The following is a 21,750-nucleotide window of genomic DNA, read 5'->3' as shown; positions in this document are numbered from 1 at the left end:
AGGAAAGCTTCACATCCGGGAATTTTAAACAAGGAATCACCGTGTGTTTGTGTGGCTAAAGGTTAAAGCTTCCCAACTCCATCTGTCTACTTTGACTCCTCCATTATTAATCGAACAAATTGCAAAAGATTCAGCAACACAGATGTCCAAAATACTGTGTGATTAAGCCGTTAAAGCAGACGACTTTTAGCTGTGTGTGTGTGCAGCGCTCATACTTCCTAAAAACCCGTGACGTCTTGCGTACACGTCATCATTACACAACGTTTTCAAGACGAAACTCCCGGGAAATTTGAAATTGTAATTTAGTAAACTAAACCGGCCGTATTGGCATGTGTTGCAATGTTAATATTTCATCATTGATATATAAACTATCAGACTGCGTGGTGGGTAGTAGCGGGTTTCAGTAGGCCTTTAACTTTTGATGTTATACTTTTATTGCATGATTTTTGTATCTCTTTAATTTAGAAGGACAGGGACTGCAGATGGAAATGAGCTATTTAGCTATAATCTGGTGAAGAACATGTCTGGGTCAGCATGGCGTAGTGGTTAGAGCGGCCGGCCAGAAACCTGAGGGTTGCAGGTTCGCTTCCCACCTCTTGTCCTTGGTCAGGTAACTTCACCCTTGCCCCCGGTGCCACTCACACTGGTGAGCCGGTGTTTCCTTGTTTAAAATTCCCTAAGGTGAAGCTTTACTATAGAACAGAGCGGTCAAGCGAACATGTCAAACGGCAGTTTTCGGTGAAAAAATTGTGGTAATAAGTCGGCTGTTACCGGAGACATCAGCGGGGCTTCCGTCCTGCTGCAGCTGCGTGACTTCTGCAGAGACACTCGCGGTCAAAACACCCGTGGCCACACCCATCCAACTTTCAGGTACTATTGGATCTCACTAAAAACTAGCAACACAATAGGCAGATAAGGGATTTTCCAGAATTATCCTAGTAAATGTGTCTAATATCATATGAATCACTCCCACTGCAATCGCCTTTTTTTTCTTTCCTAGTCCTTAACTCTAAATTTCCTCATCCATGAATCTTTCATCCTCACTCAAATTAATGGGGAAATTGTCGCTTTCTCGGTCCGAATAGCTCTTGCTGCTGAAGGCTCACAGTATAAACAATGTGAGGATGTGAGGAGCCCTACAACCCGTGACGTAACGCGCACATTGTCTGCGACTTCCGGTAAAGGCAAAGCTTTTTTATTAGCGACCAAAAGTTGCAAACTTTATCGTCGATGTTCTCTACTAAATCCTTTCAGCAAAAATATGGCAATATCGCGAAATGATCAAGTATGACACATAGAATGGACCTGCTATCCCCGTTTAAATAAGAAAATCTCATTTCAGTAGGCCTTTAAGAATTATAACTTAGTGTGTGAATGTGAGTGTGAATGTTGTATGTCTGTCTGTGTTGGCCCTGCGATGAGGTGGCGACTTAAAAGATACTTGATAATTTTTAGCACACCAGTAAGTTTTTTTTTGTTTTTAACTTTTATTTATAATTTTCAACATTTACAAACAAACAGTGAATGAATGATGAATGGATGATAGGTGGTGGTCAAAGGGGCCGTAGGCGCAAACTGGCAGCCACGCTTCCGTCAGTCTACCCCAGGGCAGCTTACCACCACCAGGTGTGAATAAATGTTGAGTCCCGTATCTCTGTGAGCGCTTTGAGTGTTTAGAAAAGCGCGATATAAATCTAAGTTATTATTATTATTATTATCATTATTACGTACATTATTAACATACTATTTTCGGGTCTCCCCATGTCTAGCATTAAAACATTACAGTTGGTACAAAATGCGGCTGCTAGACTTTTGACAAGAACAAGAAAGTTTGATCACATTACGCCTGTACTGGCTCACCTGCACTGGCTTCCTGTGCACTTAAGATGTGACTTTAAGGTTTTACTACTTACGTATAAAATACTACACGGTGTAGCTCCATCCTATCTTGCCGATTGTATTGTACCATATGTCCCGGCAAGAAATCTGCGTTCAAAGGATTAGTGATTAGTGATTCCCAAAACCCAAAAAAAGTCTGTGGGCTATAGAGCGTTTTCATTTCGGGCTCCAGTACTCTGGAATGCCCTCCCGGTAAAAGTTCGAGATGCCACCTCAGTAGAAGCATTTAAGTCTCACCTTAAAACTCATTTGTATACTCTCGCCTTTAAATAGACTCCCTTTTTAGACCAGTTGATCTGCCGTTTCTTTTCTTTTTTCCTATGTCCCACTCTCCCTTGTGGAGGGGGTCCTGTCCGATCCGGTGGCCATGTACTGCTCGCCGTGTATCAGCTGGGGACATCTCTGCGCTGCTGATCCGCCTCCGCTTGGGATGTTTTCCTGCTGGCTCCGCTGTGAACGGGACTCTCGCTGCTGTGTTGGATCCGCTTTGGACTGGACTCTTGCGACTGTGTTGGATCCATTATGGATTGAACTTTCACAGTATCATGTTAGACCCGCTTGACATCCATTGCTTTCCTCCTCTCCAAGGTTCTCATAGTCATCATTGTCACCGACGTCCCACTGGGTGTGAGTTTTCCTTGCCCTTATGTGGGCCTACCGAGGATGTCGTAGTGGTTTGTGCAGCCCTTTGAAACACTAGTGATTTAGGGCTATATAAGTAAACATTGATTGATTGATTGATTATTATTATTATATCTGTCCTTGAGTTCAATGTCTCTGTGCATTGTCCCTTCAAATAAAGACTTAACTAAAAAAAAAAAATACCAGTCAACGTTTGTCCTTGAATGCATCACCAGCAAAGCCCGGCCCACTTTTTACCCTCCAACCTCGTCTTTTGATTGGTCAGAAGGCTCGTCGCTCACTTCCGTGTACTTCGGGAAAAAAATAAAAAAACACACACACACGGGACCGCACGTATCTCGTCACGTTTCCTTGCTGCCCAATGAGCGCTCCGATCCACGATGACGCCGTGGGATTCCGCGAAATCGTTTCTTGGGAGAGCGAGGACAGAAGTGGAAAAAAAAAGAGGACAAGTTGACACACGTGGAGACACAGATGGATACAATCGCTTAGCCGCCGGACGTGTTGTTGTTGTTACTGTCGAAGCCTGTCGAAAACAGAAGTGGACGCCGGTTAGAAAGGTGTTTAATTAATATTAATATTGTCATCATTATTATTATTAAAGCGCAGTCACTTTGAGGACAATAGCACCTTACCTCCGTATCATGTCCGAGCTCGTCTCCGCGGACGGGGCTCCGCTCCCGAAAGAGAACCAGGAGAGCCGAACTTTGCTGATGGTGGCGATGATTTTGCTGGACTTGAACAAATGCCGCCCCGCCGGCGTGGTGGTGAGCGCGGCGGACGACGAGGAGAAGCCGGCCGAGAGGGTCGTTCGCCGGTCGGCCGCGGCGGAGGCAGACGCCGCGGCGGGACCCGGACCGAACCGGCGGAAAAGGAGGACAGGGGATCAGTCCGCGGAGAAGCGGCACTGCTGCCCGTTCGGCGGCTGCGGGAAGATGTACGGGAAGTCGTCTCACCTCAAAGCCCACCTTAGGGTGCATACTGGTAAGTTTATTTTAATAAACTTTTTTTAATAATAGGTATTGGTACATATTTTTGGGGGTGTCAGGGGTCAATGAATGAAATAAACCTCCCCATTGTTTCTATTAGGTCGGTCATTGATACTTTGCTGCCACCTAGTGAGCAAATACGGTTATAGCCACTGTATGGACATTTCTGAGCAATAAATACATTCTGTGCATCAAGTTCCATCCGTCCATCAATTTCTACCGCTTTCGGGCGGAAGGCGGGGTACACTCCTGGACTTAAAGTCCTACTGAAACCCACTACTACCGACCACGCAGTCTGATAGTTTATATATCAATGATGAAATATTAACATTGCAACACATGCCAATACGGCCTTTTTAGTTTACTAAATTGCAATTTTAAATTTCCCCGCAAAGTGTCGTGTTTTCCAGCCCGATCCAAGCTATAAGTAGTCTGCTTTAATCGCATAATTACACAGTATTCTGGACATCTGTGTTGCTGAATCTTTTGCAATTTGTTCAATTAATAATGGAGAAGTCAAAGTACAAAGATGGAGGTGCGAAGCTTTAGCCTTTAGCCACACAAACACACGGTGATTCCTTGTTTAAAATTCCCGGAGGTGAAGCTTTACTATGAATCAGAGCGGTCAAGCGAACATGGATCCAGACCACATGTCAACCAGCAGTTTTCGGTGAGAAAATTGTGGTAAAAAGTCGGCTATTACCGGAGACATCAGCGGAGCTTCCGTCCTGCTGCAGCTGCGTGACTTCCTCAGAGACAGTCGCGGTCAACACACCCGTGGCCACACCCCTCCGACTTTCAGGTACTATTTGATCTCACTAAAACATTAGCAACACAATAGGCAGATAAGGGATTTTCCAGAATTATCCTAGTAAATGTGTCTAATAACATCTGAATCGCTTCCACTGCAATCGCCTTTTTTTTTTCTAGTCCTTCACTCTAAATTTCTTCATCCACAAATCTTTCATGCTTGCTCAAATTAATGGGGAAATTGTCGCTTTCTCGGTCCGAATAGCTTTTGCTGCTTGAGGCTCGCATTTTAAACAATGTGAGGATGTGAGGAGCCATACAACCCGTGACGTCACGCGCACATCGTCTGCGACTTCCGGTAAAGGCAAGGCTTTTTTATTAGCGACCAAAAGTTGCGAACTTCATCGTCGATGTTCTCTACTAAATCCTTTCAGCAAAAATATGGCAATATCGCGAAATGATCAAGTATGACACATAGAATGGACCTGCTATCCCTGTTTGAATAAGAAAATCTCATTTCAGTAGGCCTATAATAAACAAACTGCAAAGCCATAGGCTCACTCAATTTGTGTTAGTGTGATCGATTTATAGGGCGCCGTCTTTTATAGGCGGGTGTCATCCACGTCACGTAGCGGTGAACGCGGCAGGTCACTGCGACACCGACTGTGAACCCGCACACACGCGCTCGCTTCCGTGTACGTCATTGACCCCGCCCTCCCCTCCCGCCTGGTTGTAAACAAGAGGAAAGCGCGTGGTCATGCGTAGCACGTGGCAGGGAGAAGGAGAGGGGGGCGTACAGGAGGAGGAGTCAGGGAGGAAGTGGTTTCTTTCTTGTTTGGCGACTGTGACTCACTTGTTCTAAATCAACGTGTTCCAATTTTGTTCCTAGAAAAACCGTGCATGTCCGCCTCTCTCCCAAAAATGTTGTTGTGCGCTGAAAGAGAACAAAATGTGCGTACTTTGTCTTCTGCTGAATTGCTCCAGTCGATTGTTTTTACTGCCCCTGGGTCATGACTTTTAGTGAACTGAGAAACAAGATAACACGATTCTGCGGGTGATCAGAATTATGCTGAACACGCATAAACAGCAACCCACAAACACCATTATTTTACAGCTGGTGAATGTGTCACAATCATAGCAGCCACTAGTTCGCACTAGTATATACATCATAACACATAGCAGCCACTAGTTATCACTGGTTTATACATCACAACATATAGCAGCCACTAGTTCTCACTAGTTTATACATTCATAATACATAGCAGCCACTAGTTCTCACTGGTTTATACATCATAACATATAGCAGCCACTAATTGTCACTGATTTATACATAAAAACATATAGCAGCCACTTCTTCTCACTGGTTTCTACATCATAACATATATCAGCCACTAGCTGTCACTAATTTATACATCATAACATATAGCGGCCACTACTTCTCACTAGTTTATACATCTTAACATATAGCAGCCACCAGTTCTCACTGGTTTATACATCCTAACATATAGCAGCCACTAATTCTCACTGGTTTATACATCATAACATATAGCAGCCACTAGTTCTCACTAGTTTATACATCATAACATATAGCAGCCACTAATTCTCACTGATTTATACATCATAACATATATCAGCCACTAGCTGTCACTAATTTATACATCATAACATATAGCAGCCACTAGTTCTCACTGGTTTATACATCCTAACATATAGCAGCCACTAATTCTCACTGGTTTATACATCATAACATATAGCAGCCACTAGTTCTCACTAGTTTATACATCATAACATATAGCAGCCACTAGTTCTCACTAGTTTATACATCCTAACATATAGCAGCCACTAGTTCTCACTAGTTTATACGTCCTAAAATATAGCAGCCACTAGTTCTCACTAGTTTATACACCCTAACATATAGCAGCCACTAGTTCTCACTGGTTTATACATCATAACATATAGCAGCCACTAGTTCTCACTAGTTTATACATCATAACATATAGCAGCCACTAATTCTCACTGATTTATACATCATAACATATAGCAGCCACTAGTTCTCACTAGTTTATACATCATAACATAGAGCAGCCACTAGTTCTCACTAGTTTATACATCATAACATATAGCAGCCACTAGTTCTCACTAGTTTATACATCCTAACATATAGCAGCCACTAGTTCTCACTAGTTTATATATTCATAACACATAGCAGCCACTAGTTCTCACTGGTTTATACATCATAACATATAGCAGCCACTAGTTTTCAATGTTTTATACATCATAACATATAGCAGCCACTAGTTCTCACAGGTTTATACATCATAACATATAGCAGCCACTAGTTCTCACTGGTTTATACGTCATAACATATAGCAGCCACTAATTGTCACTGATTTATTCATCAAAACATATAGCAGCCACTAGTTCTCGCTGGTTTATACATCACAACATATAGCAGCCACTAGTTTATACATTCATAAGTTACGAATGTATAAACTAGTGGGAACTTGTGGCTGCTATGTGTTATGAATTATAACACATAGCAGCCAGTAGTTCTCCCTTGTTTATACATCATAACATATAGCAGCCACTAGTTCTCACTAGTTTATACATCATAACATAGAGCAGCCACTAGTTAGGGAATAAGCGGTAGGAAATGGATGGATGGATGGATAGTTCTCACTGGTTTATACATCATAACATATGGCAGCCACTAGTTCTCAATGTTTTATACATCATAACATATAGCAGCCTCTAGTTCTCACTAGTTTATACATCCTAACATATAGCAGCCACTACTTCTAACTAGTTTTTACATCATAATATATAGCAGCCACTAGTTCTCACTAGTTTATACATTCATAATACATAGCAGCCACTAATTGTCACTGGTTTATACATCAAAACATATAGCAGCCACTAATTGTCACTGATTTATACATCAAAACATATAGCAGCCACTTATTCTCACTGGTTTATACATCATAACATATAGCAGCCACTAGCTGTCACTAATTTATACATCATAACATATAGTAGCCACCACTTTTCACTAGTTTATACATCATAACATATAGCAGCCACTAGTTCTCACTAGTTTATATATCATAACATATAGCAGCCACTAGTTCTCACTAGTTTATACATTCATAACACATAGCAGCCACTAGTTCTCACTAGTTTATACATCACAACATATAGCAGCCACTAGTTCTCACTAGTTTATACACTCATAACACATAGCAGCTACTAGTTCTCACTGGTTTATACATCGGAACATAACATATAGCAGTCACTAGTTCTCACTAGTTTATACATTCATAACACATAGCAGCCACTAGTTCTCACTGGTTTATACATCACAACATATAGCAGCCACTAGTTCTCACTAGTTAATACATTCATATTACATAGCAGCCACTAGTTCTCACTGGTTTATACATCACAACATATACCAGCCACTAATTGTCACTGATTTATACATCAAAACCTATAGCAGCCACTAGATCTCGCTGTTTTGTACATCACAACATATAGCAGCCACTAGTTTATACATTCATAAGTTACGAATGTATAAAGTAGTGGGAACTTGTGGCTGCAATGTGTTATGAATTATAACACATAGCAGCCAATAGTTCTCCCTGGTTTATACATCATAACATATAGCAGCCACTAGTTCTCACTAGTTTATACATCATAACATATAGCAGCCACTAGTTTTCACTAGTTTATACATCATAACATATAGCAGCCACTACTTTTCACTAGTTTATACACCATAACATATAGCAGCCACTTGTTCACACTGGTTAATACATCATAACATATAGCAGCCACTAGTTCTCACTGGTTTATACATCATAACATATCATAGCAGCCACTAGTTCTCACTAGTTTAAACATCATAACATATCATTGCAGCCACTAGTTCTCACTAGTTTATACATCATAACATATAGCAGCCACTAATTCTCACTGATTTATGCATAATAACATATAGCAGCCACTAGTTCTCACTAGTTTATACATCATAACACATAGCAGCCACTAGTTCTCACTGGTTTATACATCATAACATATAGCAGCCATTACTTCTCACTGGTTTAGACATCATAACATTTAGCAGCCAATAGTTCTCACTAGTTTATACATCATAACATATCATTGTAGCCACTAGTTCTCACTGGTTTAAACATCATAACATATAGCAGCCAATAGTTCTCACTAGTTTATACATCATAACATAGCAGCCACTAGTTCTCACTAGTTTATACATCATCATGGTGTAATATTGAGTATCATAACATGACATATTAACCCCTAATAATGCAGTAATCTTAATTATTTCTGTTATGCACTGCCAAAGAATAAGAAAACATTTTCTGTGACCCCGCCGCTATAATCTATTTCTATAATCTATCTATCAAATTGTTATAAGTACACCTCTGCATAACATTTCCCTATGCATTTGATTATTACTCTTTTTTTATGTACAAAGTGATGGATAACATTTGAAATAATTAAGTCAAGGGAGCAAGCATTTTATTCTAACAAAAAATTAATTAATATAGGGTGTCCAAACTTTTTCTCGAAGAACCTCACACTAAAAAGTAAAAATATGCGGGAGCCATTTTGACAAATTTTTATACTGTGAAAATAAACAGAAATTCTCTGTGTATTAAAGTCAGAACTTAATGTCTGTGCAGGTGACAACGTGCACTATTATTAATTATTACAGGGTTAAAAAAAAACTATAAAAATAAAAAAAATAACAATAATACATAATGGAAAAAGTAAATGCTGAAATTTTTATACTAAAAACAAATGATGCAATTTTTTCACTTATAACACAAAACTGACAATATATATATATATATATATATATATATATATATATATATATATATATATATATATATATATATATATATATATATATATAGGTTTTATGAATTAAATAAATGAACTGAATCAAACATAATGAAACAATTTCGAAATGGCCCCCACATACTTTGACTTTACATTGTGCGACCCTCGGTGGAATAATTTTGGACACAATATCAAATTGTCAGCGTTTTTCTTATTACATTACACATTTTCGCTCTTTTTTTTTTTCTTCATTTTTTACATTCTTAATATTTTTATACCAAAGAATGCTGCGGGTCAACATAACTCAAACTGCTAGCTGCACTTTGGACACTCCTGTGTTCACATAATGTTTTTTGCATGGTTAGATTCTTCTCAAGTTTACAAGACATGCAATTTGTCTGTCAACAGTGAATAAAGGCATATTTTCAGTGAGAAAGGTGTTCATGCATATTATTTTCAGGCTTTATAATTAAATGCAATAAATACTTAAATATCAGCTTGACTTCTGATTTCAAAGCAGGTTTTCCGTTAAATTTTACATTGTAAAAATGACAATAGATTTTATAGTAACATTTTTGGAGTTTTTTCCAGAATAATACTGTACATTTGATAAACTCTATCACTGTGTGATAAAATTCTGTCAACTGAGCTACCAGTTGTTGTTTTTTTTATCGTAAAATATACGGTTGTTGTTTTGACTGTGTATTACTGAAAATGGAAAAATGGTACCACATTTTTTAACGGTAAAAAACTGTCAACTCAGTTGCCAGAAAAAACAAACAAAACTGTGGTACTGTTTTTCCATTTACAGTAACATGTAGTAAAAAAAACCACCATGCATTTTACAGTAACATTCTGGTAAATAAGATGCCATTTTTTCCATAAAAATAAACAGTGTTACTGTTCTTCCATTTACGTAATATGTTGAAAAAAACAACACTTTATATCTTACAGTAAAAATCTGTCGACTAAGTTGCCCGTTGTTTTTTTAATGTTTTTTACAGATGTTTTTTTTTATAAGCCACACACACAACATTTTAGGTTAAAAACAATTTCCACACAATATATTAGCCGGACCGGACTATATATATGTTGTTAAAAGAGTTATTTACACATAATTATTTTTTAAATGTTTTTTTAAATCCTGTAGTTGTTTCCAAACGGTGTCTTTAACACGGCTGTAAAACAGCTCAACAAAAAAAACAGAAGTCATTGTCATGGACCCACTAGCTGCGGAAGCTAACCTTTTCAATCAGCTAAAAAGACTGGTGACATTTTTGTGAATTTACTGAATAATTTGTGAAACTGAAACAATACAAAAAGAACGGCATTTGAAGTCAATAATACTAGCACAGACACTCGTAAATATGTTAGCATATTAGCTAATGCAGACGACACTCCTACAAAGATCACACTCAGGGTGAGTTATCAAGTAGGAGTTGTTTTAGTTATATTGAAAAACTTACAAATGCTGCTTAGAGCACTGGTTCTCAAATGGGGGTACGCGTACCCCTGGGGCTACTTGAAGGTATACCAAGGGGTACGTGAGATTTTTAAAAAATATTCTAAAAATAGCAACAAATCAAAAATCCTTTATAAATATATTTATTGAATAATACATCAACAAAATATGAATGTAAGTTCATAAACTGTGAAAAGAAAATACAACAATGCAATATTCAGTGTTGACAGCTAAAGTTTTTGTGGACATGTTCCATAAATATAGATGTTAAAGATTTATTTATTTTTTGAAGAAATGTTTAGAATTAAGTTGATGAATCCAGATGGATCTCTATTACAATCCCCAAAGAGGGCACTTTGAGTTGATGATAACTTCTATGTGTAGAAATCTTTATTTATAATTGAATCACTTGTTTAATTTTCAACAAGTTTTTAGTTATTTTTTTTCCAAATAGTTCAAGAAAGACCACTACAAATGAGCAATATTTTGCACCGTTATACAATTTAATACATCAGAAACTGATGACATAGTGCTGTATTTTACTTCTTTATCTCTTGTTTTCAACCAAAAATGCTTTGCTCTGATTAGGGGGTACTTGAATTAAAAAAAAAAAATGCTCACACTGAAAAAAGGTTGAGAACCACTGGCTTAGAGTGATGGATGACGAATCCATTAGAGTACAAACGCTATGGACAGTTAGAAGACTGAACGGCACTCCTACTTCCGGTTGAAAGGACTACATGGAAGGACACTGCAGCACTTGCAGTTAGCGAACTCGTCCCAAAGTTGGTGCCATAGCACAAACACTAACTCACATTTTCAGTGTATTTTCTTGTTTGGTTGAAGAAGAAAAATCCCGTTTTATAAGCTGCAGAGTACAAAGTGGTCCAGAATTGACAGTAATAATCATATGCATAGTCGGATTCATATATTTTTGTCGGTTACATGCGGCCCTCTGATGGAGGCCATAAATAAAAATTAGTTTGAGACCCCTGGGCTACAAGTTTTGTGGTGCATGGCTTTTCGAAGCAGGGTTTGAAGCATGATACTGATAAAGCATGTTCCCCTGATTCTGAACATTGAGCATTGAGTAATGAATGCATCTTAAAGGGTAACATTATCACAATTTCAAAAGGGTTAAAAACAATAAAAATCAGTTCCCAGTGGTTTGTTTTATTTTTCAATTTTTTTTTCAAAATTTTACACCTCCCGGAATATCCCTAAAAAAAGCTTTAAAGTTCTTGATTTTCGCTATTTGCGATGCGACTGTCCATTTCCCTGTGACGTCGTACAGTGCCGCCAATACAAACAACATGGCGGTTACCACAGCAAGATATAGCAACATTAGCTCGGATTCAGACTCGGATTTCAGCGGCTTAAGCGATTCAACAGATTACGCATGTATTGAAACAGATGGTCGGAGTATGGAGGCAGATAGCGAAAACAAAATTGAAAAAGAAACTGAACCTATTGAGCGAATAGCTATTGACGCTATTCGGCCATAGCACGGGTATACCTAATGAAGTGGCCTATTGCATGGCTGTCTTATTAGCATGCCCGGTAAAATGTGCGGACCAAAAGTTAAGGACTTTCGCATCTTGTGACACTGGAGCAACTTAAATCCGTCGATTGGTAAGTGTTTGTTTCGCATTGAATGTGGGTATCTAGTTTCAAATGTACATACAGCTAGCGTAAATAGCATGTTAGCATTGATTAGCGTAGCATGTTAGCATCGATTAGCTGGCAGTCATGCTGCGACCAAATATGTCTGATTAGCACATAAGTCAACAACATCAACAAAACTCACCTTTGTGATTTCATTGACTTAATCGTTGCAAATGCATCTGCAGGTTATCCATACATCTCTGTGCCATGTCTGTCTTAGCATCGCCGGTCAAATGTGAAGACACTTTGGTACATTCAATGGGGGTCTGGCGGCCGATTTCTTGCCAGTGGTTTAACTTGAATCCCTCCCTGTTAGTGTTGTTACACCCTCCGAAAACACACCGACGAGGCATGATGTCTCCAAGGTCCCCAAAAATAGTCGAAAAAACGGAAAATAACAGAGCTGAGACCCGGTGTTTGTAATGTGTAAATGAAAATGGCGGGTGTATTACCTTCTAGACCGATAAACAGAAAGGCGTTTAATTCGCCAAAATTCACCCATTTAGAGTTCGGAAATCGGTTAAAAAAATACATGGTCTTTTTTCTGCAACATCAAGGTATATATTGACGCTTGCATAGGTTTGGTGATAATGTTCCCCTTTAAACACTTCCCCAGGCGAGCGCCCCTTCGAGTGCACCTGGCCGGCGTGCGGCAAGAAGTTCTCCCGATCGGACGAGCTGACCCGCCACTACCGCACGCACACGGGCGAGAAGCGCTTCACCTGCCCCATGTGCGACAAGTGCTTCATGAGGAGCGACCACCTGACCAAACACGCCCGGCGCCACGCGGGCTTCCATCCCACCATGCTGCAGGGCTGCAGCGTGAGCAAGCGGCGGCGCTGCTCCGTCTCCGTGTCGTCGTCCTCGGACTCGGGCGACCAAAGCCCGGCGGGGGTGTGAGGCACGCCCGCGTGTGCGTTGACGCACACGGACACGCCCACTCTCGGGGTTTTACCTTGCACAGCGCTCCGTGTAGAGCTTCTGTCTTTACCGTGTGACAGCTTTTTATTCAGCATTGATCAATCAATCCATCAGGCAGGTTATCCTTTCTGATGTACCTCAGAATAATACCCACAGCTGTTTTCAGGGTTTGTCCTGTCCAGAGAGTCTGCACCACTTGATAGCCGAGAAGTTATGGCGATGAATATCACGCAAACACTAGTAGAGCTGCGATAAGGCGCATGTACAGTCCAGGAGCGCAGTATAACAATGTATATAAAGGGAAGAATGCTTATTAGTTATTATAGAGAAATGACAACTACACAGGATTTCCGAGCTGGCACAAATGCATAATCAATGCAGCAACATCACTTGAATATACTCTGGTGATACTACGATGCACAAGCAAAACGAATGCCAAATGCTCGTTCTGATCCATGTCATGGAAAACATCATAGCAGGAAAAGCCACGAAAGGTCCGCTTCGTTTGATTTAATAGGGCTTGAAACAGTGACCGGGGAACGCAATGCATTCTGGGTCTGGCTGGACACTTACTAGGAATTTCAATTTTGACTGGAACACCCCTAGAGGTCTGACTTTGGAACGTTCTCACCACCTCCGAGTTGCGCCGGATGTAAACCAGGCGTTCAAACTCCATTCAACGGGCGCCTTCAAATTTTCCACGAGAGACGTCGATAGTTTTATTCATTTTAAATGTCCGTCAAGTGGGATTCTACTTTTTTGACTTCATGTGGAACGAGCGAATGACTCAAGTTAATGACCTTCAAAAGAATTATGTGAAAATGAATGTGCAGCATTTATCTATACGACCCAACGTAGACAACCTTCCCTAGTCATGGTGAAAGAACAAAAAAAGAAAATCCCCCATGGTCACACATAGCACAACCTGCTCACTTAACTTTGTGGATATTCTGAAAAACATTCATGCACTATTTAAAAAAAATCCAAAATTACACCCATTTAAATCTATTATCAAGCATGATGGAAAAATGCAAAACACCCTCCACACTTGGCGCATTTTAGCTGCTTGATATTTGATTGCTCACAAAACTTTAAGGAGGTTGTCACGGAAGTAAACAAGGTAGGAGTCAAACTTTCACATACTCCTAATATTCATTCATATTAATGATTAATTATGCATCCATTATATATATATATATATATATATATATATATATATGTGTGTACATATGTATATATATATATATGTGTATATATATTCATGTTTACACCTCCTAGTGGTGATGTGACAACACAACACCTGTTTTTTGGCTGAGGACTCTTGATTCGTCAGTTGAAGAGTGTCAAGCTCATTTTCATCGAGGGCCACATTCTTGGCTGCAATTAGAGGGCCGCTCGTAACAGCAAATAGTATATCAATATGCCTATGCATCTGATAATAATTTTTATTTTTTACGTACACTGTAAAAAAAAAAAAAGTAGATTTTTAATAAAAACTGTCTACCAGAACCAGAATTGTATTTTATTTTTTACAACCAATTATGGTAAAAAAGGAAAAACATTACCACTGTTTTTTTTTTTGTTCCTTTTACAGAAAAATGCAGGCAGCTTAGACGCCGATGTACACTGTAAAGAAAATGTTAAAAAGACTTACCACTTTTTTATTTTGGAAACCAAGCTGCCTGTGTTTTACCGTAGTAAAAAAAAAAAAGTGATCGTTTTTAAATAAAATAAAAATAATGGTTTACAGTAAATTTAACTGTAAAATCTGTTGACATTTTTCGTGTACAATTTGATGGATAACTTGCTTTGAAATCATATATGTAAGTATTTATTTTGATGATTTAATATTTTTTGTAATAATTGAATTTATTAAAGTTTAAAAAAGTAAGCAATTTCATGCTGTACATTTTTTTTTCTGTAAAAAATTACAATAATGAATATATTTAGTAAGAAATGATAAGGTACTTTATTGACGCATATTATTTCCATGCATTTGTGGGCCGTATAAAATGATGTGGGGGCCCCGGGGCCTTGAGTTTGACACCTGTGCCTTAGTCAAATCCATCTTGTAGCATATTTTTATGTATTTTTCAGGCAATCTTTTATATCATTGAGAGTGTTTACTAGTCCGCTACACAAGCCAGACATCTTGTTATGGTAAACGTTTCACTTACTTAAGCCACTCAATGGTCCAAAAACCATGAGAAAATAAGCTCTTTGGACATACTACAATTTTCTTTTTTTTTTCAAATGTTTTTATGACAACTGTGATGAAATTTTGGTGCCTTTCAAGTTGAAGCCTTTATGATGCTATTGTACTGTAATGTGGTAATATTGCATAAAACAGGGGTCACCAACCTTTTTGAAACCAAGAGCTACTTCTTGGGTACTGACTAATGTGAAGGGCTACCAGTTTGATACACACTTACATAAATTGCCAGAAATATCCAATTTGCTCAATTTACCTTTAATAAATAAATGTATGTATATATATATAAAAAATGGGTATTTCTGTCTGTCATTCCGTCGTACATTTTTTTTCCTTTACGGAAGGTTTTTTGTAGAGAATAAATGATGAAAAAAACACTTAATTGAACGGTTTAAAAGAGGAGAAAACAGGAAAAAAATGAAAATTAAATTTTGAAATATAGTTTATCTTCAATTTCGACTCTTTAAAATTCAAAATTCAACCGAAAAAATTGAAGAGAAAAACTAGCTAATTCGAATCTTTTTGAAAAAATTCAATAAAATTATTTATGGAACATCATTAGTAATTGTTCCTGATTAAGATTAATTTCAGAATTTTGATGACATGTTTTAAATAGGTTAAAATCCAATTTGAACTTTGTTAGAATATATAACAAATTGGACCAAGCTATATTTCTAACAAAGACAAATCATTATTTCTTCTAGATTTTCCAGAATAAAAAATTTTAAAGAAATTCAAAAGACTTTGAAATAAGATTTAAATTTGATTCTACGGATTTTCTAGATTTGCCAGAATAATTTTTTTGAATTTTAAATCATAATACGTTTGAAGAAATATTTCACAAATATTATTTGTCAAAAAAACAGAAGCTAAAATGAAGAATTAAATTAAAATGTATTTATTATTCTTTACAATAAAATTTTCTTACTTGAACATTGATTTAAATTGTCAGGAAAGAAGAGGAAGGAATTTAAAAGGCAAAAAGGTATATGTGTTTAAAAATCCTAGAATCATTTTTAAGGTTGTATTTTTTCTCTAAAATTGTCTTTCTGAAAGTTATAGGAAGCAAAGTAAAAAAATAAATGAATTTATTTAAAGAAGTGAAGACCAAGTCTTTAAAATATTTTCTTGGATTTTCAAATTCTATTTGAGTTTTGTCTCTCTTAGAATTAAAAATGTCAAGTGAAGCGAGACCAGCTTGCTAGTAAATAAATAAAATGTTAAAAATAGAGGCAGCTCACTGGTAAGTGCTGCTATTTGAGCTATTTTTAGAACAGGCCAGCGGGCGACTCCTCTGGTCCTTACGGGCTACTTAGTGCCCGCGGGCACCGTGTTGGTGACCCTTGGCATAAGACATTGCATTGTAACAATTAATGCTCAAACATTTTAACAATAAATGATTGTCCTTTGTAGTCCTGTCCCAATTCTTCGACATGCATCTGCTACAAACATATGTCGCATAAAACAACCTTAGTAATACAAAATATTAGCCCAACTTTGATATGAGTGTGGAAATAGTTCATGTGTAGATGATCTACATTTCTCCCAGTCTGTTTTAGTGTTGTCTATTGGTACCGGTACCAATATTATTTCTGTACTTTTCGGTACTTTTCTAAATAAAGGGGACCACAAAAAATTTAATTATTGGCTTTATTTTAACCAAAAAATCTTAGGGTACATTAAGCATATGTTTCCTATTGCAATGTTGTCCTTAAATAAAATAGTGACCATACAAGACAAATTGTCTTTTAGTAGTAAGTAAACAAACACATTTATCATTCTATTATTTCGTCAACATTATCAAGGACAAGTGGTAGAAAAATGAATTATTCATCTACTTGTTCATTTACTGTTAATATTTGCTTACTTTCTGTTTCAAAATGTTCTATCTACACTTCTGTTAAAATGTAATAATCACTTATTCTTCGGTTGTTTGATACTTTACAATAGTTTTGGATGATACCACAAATTTGGGTATCAATCCAATACCAAGGATCATACATTGGATCTTATTCAAAGTCCTCATACAGTTGGGCAAAAAGTATTTAGTCACCCACTTAAAATGATGACAGAGGTCTGCAATTTTAACCATAGGTACACTTTAACTGTGAGAGACAGAATGTGAAAAAAAAAATCCAGGAATTCACATTGTAGGAATTTTAAATAATTTATTTGTAAATTATTGTGGAAAATAAGTATTTGGTCAACCATTCAAAGCTCTCATTGATGGAAGGAGGTTTTGGCTCAAAATCTCACGATACATGACCCCATTCATTCTTTCCTTAACACGGATCAATCGTCCTGTCCCCTTAGCAGAAAAACAGCCCCAGAGCATGATGTTTCCACCCCCATGCTTCACAGTAGTTATGGTGTTCTTGGGATGCAACTCAGTATTCTTCTTCCTCCAAACACGACGAGTTGAGTTTATACCAAAAAGTTCTACTTTGGTTTCATCTGACCACATGACATTTTCCCAATCCTCTGCCGTATCATCCATGTATCCATTTTGGTATAAACTCAAATTGTCGTGTTTGGAGGAAGAAGAATACTGCGTTGCATCCCAAGAACACCACACCTACTGTGAAGCATGGGGGTGGAAACATCATACTTTGGGGCTGTTTTTCTGCTAAGGGGACAAGACGATTGATCCGTGTTAAGGAAAGAGTGAATGGGGCCATGAATCGTGAGATTTTGAGCCAAATCCTCCTTCCATCAGTGAGAGCTTTGAATGGTTGACCAAATACTTATTTTCCACCATAATTTACAAATAAATTCTTTAAAATTCCTACAATGTAAATTCTTGGATTTTTTTTTCACATTCCGTCTCTCACAGTTGAAGTGTACCTATGATGAAAATTACAGACCTCTGTCATCATTTTAAGTGGGAGAACTTGCACAATCGCTGGCTGACTAAATACTTTTTTGCCCCACTGTATTTCCTGAGTTTATAAACATAATATAAATATTAAAAAATATATTGATGAATCATAGTAGTATCGAATAGATACACTATTGTACGTGGTATTATTACAGTGGATGTTAGGTGTAGATCCAAAAATGGCGTTTGTTTATATTGTAGCGTCCCGGAAGAGTTGGTGCTGCAGGGAATTCTGTGCTGCCTAGCAAATATTCTTCCAAAATGTGTTTTTCTTTGTTGTTTAGTGTGGTTTCACTCTATGGCACATGTTTATGACAGTGTTGGCATTCGTGTGTGGCTGTTGAGTAAGTATGAACTTCATTCAATCTTGTTCAGTGTGATTAAAGTCGCAATAATGATCGTTGATGTATCTGTATCGGTCGCAAGGAAATCGTTGTTTGGTTACTGTAATTATGGACTATGTGATTTGAGACTCTTAAAGGCCTACTGAACCCCACTACTACCGACCACGCAGTCTGATAGTTTATATATCAATGATGAAATATTAACATTGCAACACATGCCAATATGGCCTTTTTAGTTTACTAAATTGCAATTTTAAATTTCCCGCGGAGTTTCTTGTTGAAAACGTCGCGGAATGATGACGCGTGTTTGTGACATTATTGGTTGAACGGACATTTTAGTCCAGCACCACTTACGGATAAAAGGTATCTCTTTCATCGCATAATTACACAGTATTTTAGACATCTGTGTTGCTGAATATTTTGCAATTTGTTCAATTAATAATGGAGACTATAAAGAAGAATGCTGTTGGTGGAAAGCGGTGGATTGCAGCTGCCTTTAGCAACCGAAACACAGCCGGTGTTTCTTTGTTTGTTGTGAAGCTTTAGCACATGCAAGTTTTTGGATGAGAACATTGTGATATTAAGTCGGCTCTTACCGGAGACTTGTGCGGAGTTAGCGTCCCTCCTCCTGCAGCAGCTGTCAGAGGCAGCTGTGGTCTTGGCTCCTCCATTTGCTTCTCTCTGAGACACTGGCGGTCACCACAGGCCTCCGACTTTCAGGTATGACTTTATAATCCCACTAAAACACTATTAACACAATAAGCAAATAAGGGATTTTCCAGAATTATCTTAGTAAATGTGGGCTTCACGGTGGCAGAGGGGTTAGTGCGTCTGCCTCACAATACGAAGTTCCTGCAGTCCTGGGTTCAAATCCAGGCTCGGGATCTTTCTGTGTGGAGTTTGCATGTTCTCCCCGTGAATGCGTGGGTTCCCTCCGGGTACTCCGGCTTCCTCCCACTTCCAAAGACATGCACCTGGGGATAGGTTGATTGGCGACACTAAATGGGCCCTAGTGTGTGAATGTGAGTGTGAATGTTGTCTGTCTATCTGTGTTGGCCCTGCGATGAGGTGGTGACTTGTCCAGGGTGTACCCCGCCTTCCGCCCGATTGTAGCTGAGATAGGCGCCAACACCCCCCGCGACCCCAAAAGGGAATACGCGGTAGAAAGTGGATGGATGGATTGATCTTAGTAAATGTGTCTAATAACATCTGGATTGCTCCCACTGCACTTGCCATTTTTTTTTCTTCTCGTGCTTCACTCTAACTGTCCTCATCCACAAATCTTTCATCCTCGCTCAAATTAATGGAGAAATCGTCGCTTTCTCAGTCCGAATCGCTCTTGCTGCTGGTGGCTATGATTATAAACAATGTGAGGATGTGAGGAGCCCTGCAACCCGTGACGTCACGCGCACATCGTCTGCTACTTCCGGTACAGGCAAGGCTTTTTTATTAGCGACCAAAAGTTGCGAACTTTATCGTCGATGTTCTCTACTAAATCCTTTCAGCAAAAATATGGCAATACCGCAAAATGATCAAGTATGACACATAGAATGGACCTGCTATCCCCGTTTAAATAAGAAAATCTCATTTCAGTAGGCCTTTAAGTATGTCAGAAAGACAAATCTTGCCACATATTAACAACAAACAAACTGTATTCAAAAAGTTGTGTAAATATTGAAAATTGCCCTCAATCCCATGTGGATGATTGTCCGTGGGTGCTCGGGATGTTTGTGCACATTTAGAAAATACAACTGTCAATGACAAAGCATGAACTTCCTGTTTTATTTTGAAAGGCAGTTTAAGACATTTCCGAACCGGCATTTAAAAAAAAGTAGTGGGATATGCGACAGCAATATTGTATTGTTTTCCAGAAAAATATCACGTCATTAACATTATCCAGTGTAATGTTTGACAATGAATTGGCTTGGCATCACTCCAAAAAAAAAAAAAAAAAAAAAAAATCCCGTCGGCGTTATGAGCAGCAGCAGCTGATGCCAGTTAGCATTTGCTCATCAAAGTGAGTGCACAACTAGCGGTTTGACTTCTTCATTACACGTTAACACAAGTTTGTTTTTGCTCTTATGTCACTTGTTTGTATTCTCTTTCGAAACAGACAAGGGAGCCAACTTCCAATTTGGCTGGAAATACAGCACCTCTGATAAAGGTAACCCTGTTTCGGCCATTTTGTTCTGGGTCTCATGTTTGTTTACCTCCCAAGACTGATATGTAGGCTGACCATATTCTGAATTAATTGATTGATTGATGGATACTTTTATTAGTAGATTGCACAGTTCAGTACATATTCCGTACAATTGACCACTAAATGGTAACACCCGAATAAGTTTTTCAACTTGTATAAGTCGGGGTCCACGTTAATCAATTAATGGTAAAATGAAATCCCAAAAAGAGGACACATACATGCGTGCCAAGGCGGGAAGCACGCCAAGCACAGGACTAGGTGAACATTTGCCAATGATACTTGAACTTGCTTAATAAATAATATATTTATTTAAATTAAGCATTTTTTGTCCTCTGTTGACCGCATTCTTGGCGCTAGGGATTTTCAAAATGGGGTCCCGGGGGCCCCATCAAGTCATAGAAATGGGGTCCCACAGTCAATTTTGGGGGTCCCACTTTTTTGTGTTTTGAAAACAAATGATAAACGTATGCATTATCCTGTTATATCTCACATTTTGGAAAAAAGTGGTCATAAACGTTACTCCCATCCATCCATCCATCATCTTCCGCTTATCCGAGGTCGGGTCGCGGGGGCAGCAGCCTAAGCAGGGAAGCCCAGACTTCCCTCTCTCCAGCCACTTCGTTTAGCTCTTCCCGGGGGATCCCGAGGCGTTCCCAGGCCAGCCGGGAGACATAGTCTTCCCAACGTGTCCTGGGTCTTCCCCGTGGCCTCCTACCAGCTGGACGTGCCCTAAACACCTCCCTAGGGAGGCGTTCGGGTGGCATCCTGACCAGATGCCCGAACCACCTCATCTGGCTCCTCTCGATGTGGAGGAGCAGCGGCTTTACGTTGAGCTCCTGCCGAATGACAGAGCTTCTCACCCTATCTCTAAGGGAGAGACCCGCCACCCGGCGGAGGGATGGGAACGTAGATCGACCGGTAA

General features: G+C 38.7%; 1 protein-coding gene and 1 long non-coding RNA gene across 2 annotated transcripts; one reads left to right on the top strand and one right to left on the bottom strand.

Annotated features, from left to right (window-relative positions):
* Nucleotides 1-1,467: 1,467 nt before the first annotated feature.
* On the bottom strand, nucleotides 1,468-4,867 carry LOC133551252 (uncharacterized). The gene is made up of 3 exons (XR_009806457.1): nucleotides 4,234-4,867; nucleotides 3,177-3,466; nucleotides 1,468-3,067 (listed from the first exon to the last, which is right to left on the bottom strand). It is a non-coding gene; the product is annotated as an uncharacterized LOC133551252 (long non-coding RNA).
* klf9 (Kruppel like factor 9) lies at nucleotides 2,859-16,818 on the top strand. Its single transcript, XM_061897750.1, has 2 exons — nucleotides 2,859-3,525; nucleotides 12,890-16,818. Exons 1-2 carry the CDS (start codon nucleotides 3,186-3,188, stop codon nucleotides 13,171-13,173), a joined length of 624 nt encoding a protein of 207 aa, XP_061753734.1. The 5' UTR covers nucleotides 2,859-3,185; the 3' UTR covers nucleotides 13,174-16,818.
* The last annotated feature ends 4,932 nt before the right edge of the window (nucleotides 16,819-21,750 follow it).

The sequence above is a fragment of the Nerophis ophidion genome, linkage group LG01 (assembly GCF_033978795.1).
Source record: "Nerophis ophidion isolate RoL-2023_Sa linkage group LG01, RoL_Noph_v1.0, whole genome shotgun sequence".
Taxonomy (NCBI): domain Eukaryota; kingdom Metazoa; phylum Chordata; class Actinopteri; order Syngnathiformes; family Syngnathidae; genus Nerophis; species Nerophis ophidion.
Note: the sequence above shows the minus strand (reverse complement) of the source record. Positions and strands in the feature narration are given on the sequence as shown.

What these genes read in the sequence shown, in the direction of transcription:
- klf9 (XM_061897750.1), top strand. Translation starts at nt 3,186, where the DNA reads ATGTCCGAGCTCGTCTCCGCGGACGGGGCTCCGCTCCCGAAAGAGAAC. An exon ending in CCACCTTAGGGTGCATACTG is followed by an intron (nt 3,526 to 12,889) that starts GTAAGTTTATTT and finishes ACACTTCCCCAG; the next exon opens with GCGAGCGCCCCTTCGAGTGC.